The sequence below is a fragment of the Sturnira hondurensis genome, unplaced genomic scaffold, assembly GCF_014824575.4.
Source record: "Sturnira hondurensis isolate 20B ecotype Veracruz unplaced genomic scaffold, ASM1482457v3 Scaffold0003812, whole genome shotgun sequence".
Classification (NCBI taxonomy): domain Eukaryota; kingdom Metazoa; phylum Chordata; class Mammalia; order Chiroptera; family Phyllostomidae; genus Sturnira; species Sturnira hondurensis.
The window spans coordinates 253132-256146 of NW_028076443.1; the positions used below are offsets into that span (position 1 = coordinate 253132).

Genomic DNA, 3015 nt, shown 5'->3' on the forward strand with positions numbered 1-3015 from the left:
TTTCTTTGCTGGGTCTCTCGGTCCTCCCTGGATCTCAACATTCTACTCTGGCATTACCTTCCTGTGCTAGTTCGGTTTATGTGCTATAAGTTAAAGATTTAAAGAAGCTACCCAGCTATTCTGGGAAGCAACTCAGAATGAAAACATCAATAATGAAAGTCAACTTCCTATATATCAAAGCTCCACATCTAAAAGGTCAAGGATGTAAAAATTGACCTTTTACATTTTAAAACATGACAGTGTTTAGTTATTGTTTTCAAGAAAGTAGCAGAGAACATAGAAACCTTAAAACAATAGTTAAAATGATCAAAAGTTTTTTGGGTTTTTTTTTTTTGCTTTTTTTGATTAAAAGTTTTTAAAAAGTGTTTATTCAGAGTTTAGTGAACACTCAAATACTTATTTATTAATTATAAATCTATGTTAATATATATTTTACTTTCCTTAACTGAAAAAATAAGCTAACATGTAGGAGTATGTGTGATCTAATGTCTATTCCTAGCCCTACTCAATGTAATTATGTGAAATATAAATCTATGCTCAAGCAAAATGTTAAAAGATTATTATTTGTAATATTTTTGTTGTTTTTGTTATTATTTTATTTTTTTATTCATTTTTAAATTATTTTATTGTTGTTCAGTTATAGCTTGTCTGCATATTTATAATATTTTTTAAAGTAGAAAGCATATGCCTGGAGCCTGAATAAAGTGGCGCCAATCTGTTGCAGTGCCTCTTAGCGTGATGTCTTGTAAATAATGCAAAGAATTAAAAGAATGACCTTGGTTGAGGAGAAAAACCTCATGAAAATGGAGATAAAAAACAATTTAAAAATTCAGCTTTTGTCAAGGAGAAATCTGAACCCCCAAATCATCATTCGCAATTTGTTATTCATTATGATTTGAGATAAATCCCCAACCATTTCTATGTCACGGGTGTCTGCCCAGTGACAGTCTTGTATTGATGGACCAGAAAAAAGGAGGGGCAATTCCTGACAGTCACTGGAGGATAAAACTCATAGTTTCCTTTGGTTTCTGGTTCTACAACAGTGAGAAAAGATTACATCAAGGCAAAAGTTTATTTTACTAAAGCCATTAAAACGATCATTCAAAGGGGACCTCAAACCAAGGAGCCATGTTGATAACCTGAATTCCATGCTCATGTCGAAGACACAAAGGTCTCCATTTCTCTAACAGAACTGCTTTTACGGCACGACACACTCTCTCTCTTGCCTTGCAGCCAAGTAATTGGAACCCTAAACACATCACGGAGCTTCTGTTGGAACCGGTTTCCAACGAAGCAATACAAAAAGGGATTAACGCAGCTGTTAGCGAATCCCAGGAGGATGGCAAAAGGAAGTGCCAGGTCAATGACAGCTATAACTTCACAGCTATTAATGACACCCATCCAGGCCAGAGCATCCAGGAAGGTCAAAACATGGAAGGGAAGCCAGCAGATAATGAACGCCAGGACGACAGCAGCTGCCATCTTCAGAACTTGGTCACGAGTTATTCTGTTCTTCCCGTAGCTATTGGTCTTCAGCAAGTGCTTTCTGATTCCAAAATAGCATGTTGCTATGAATATCAAAGGGATAATGAAACCGAGGATGTTTTTCATTAAGGCAATCCCAGCTGACCATTGGGCATATTTCTCTGGCGGGAAAGCCATAATGCAAGCATTCACCCCTAAATAATCAACGGTTCTGACATCTCGAAAATAAAACGTTGGCAATGAGGACAGACAGGCCAGACACCAAACCAGGGGAACCGTATAGGATGCTTGCCAGGGATTTCTTCTTTGGGACAGAAAGGGATAGATGACAGATTGGTACCTATCAACACTCATGCAGGTGATAAAGAAAATGCTTGCAAACATGTTCAGGGTCAGGAAAGAACCAAAAACTTTGCACATCACAGGTCCAAAGAGCCAGTCATATCTGTAAGAATAATAGGTTGCCCAGAGAGGAAGAGTAGCCAAAAGCAGTAAGTCAGCCACAGCCAGGTTGAAGATGTAAATGCTGGAAACCTTTTTAGGGCCCTTCTGACAACAAAACAGCGTAACCACAATTGTATTGACAAGAAATCCAATCACAAAAATAATGTAGTAGAGAACAGGAATCGCATCTAAATGCTTATCTGATGGCTTATGCGAGCAGTGAGAGGCAGACTCGTTGCCAGAGATGTTTGCAGGCCCGAAGAAAGAACTGTTGGTGACGTTTTTGTTGATGGTGGCAAAGGTGAAGTTGCCTTCCATGTTGCAGCGTCAGCAGCTCCTGATGTTACTGCCTTTCTGGGAAAACAAAAAGGAGCTCTCAGTCTACACACGGAGTATAGGACATCACTGGGTCATTAGCGTTTGGAAAGTTTGTTGAAAGCAAAACTCGGGGGTGATAATAGAAAACATTAGGAAGCAGAACCATGACATAAAATAGGAATGTGTTTTACTTCTTGAAAAAAAGCATTTTCTCAATAGTACTAAGAAGTTAAGACATCATAGCATTAGGGACTGAAACTTCTGAGAAACTACATTTTGCCCAATTTGTATATCATATTTTCAAAAGGTTGAAGGAAAATTCATATTCCAAAAGGTTAGCCAAGCTAGGAAATGCATGTAACAGACAAGAAGGATCCAAGAAGTAAGAAAAGTTAATATTTCTAAAACACTTGAACACATATCTTAGTCTGTATACTTTCTAGAAACCACAGTTCTGCCTGCTATCGCATAGAAAAATGCCTTATTCAAGTAACTAATTATACACAAATCATTACAGCTACGGAAAATATAAGCAACATAAGCTATGGAAAAAAATAAATAAGTGCACAAAAGATTGAAAGAATATGCAAAAAGAACATATTGAGATGAGGGATTATGCTTGGTTTTTACTAATTAAATGATTCATTTAGTTCTAGTTTTCCATTGTTTTCACAATAATAACATAAATAAGAGGAAGTTTTGAAACATATGCATACTTCTAAAAATCCCCTATTTACATCTTTAATAGAGTATGAGTTTTAGATATAG

The 3015-nt window shown here is 36.7% G+C and overlaps 1 protein-coding gene across 1 annotated transcript; it reads right to left on the bottom strand.

Annotated features, from left to right (window-relative positions):
- Positions 1–992: 992 nt before the first annotated feature.
- AGTR2 (angiotensin II receptor type 2) lies at positions 993–2269 on the bottom strand. Its single transcript, XM_037042953.1, has one exon. The coding sequence runs from the start codon at positions 2245–2247 to the stop codon at positions 1153–1155; it is 1095 nt and encodes a 364-aa protein (XP_036898848.1). The 5' UTR covers positions 2248–2269; the 3' UTR covers positions 993–1152.
- Positions 2270–3015: the final 746 nt, after the last annotated feature.

What these genes read in the sequence shown, in the direction of transcription:
- AGTR2 (XM_037042953.1), bottom strand. Translation starts at nt 2,247, where the DNA reads ATGGAAGGCAACTTCACCTTTGCCACCATCAACAAAAACGTCACCAAC.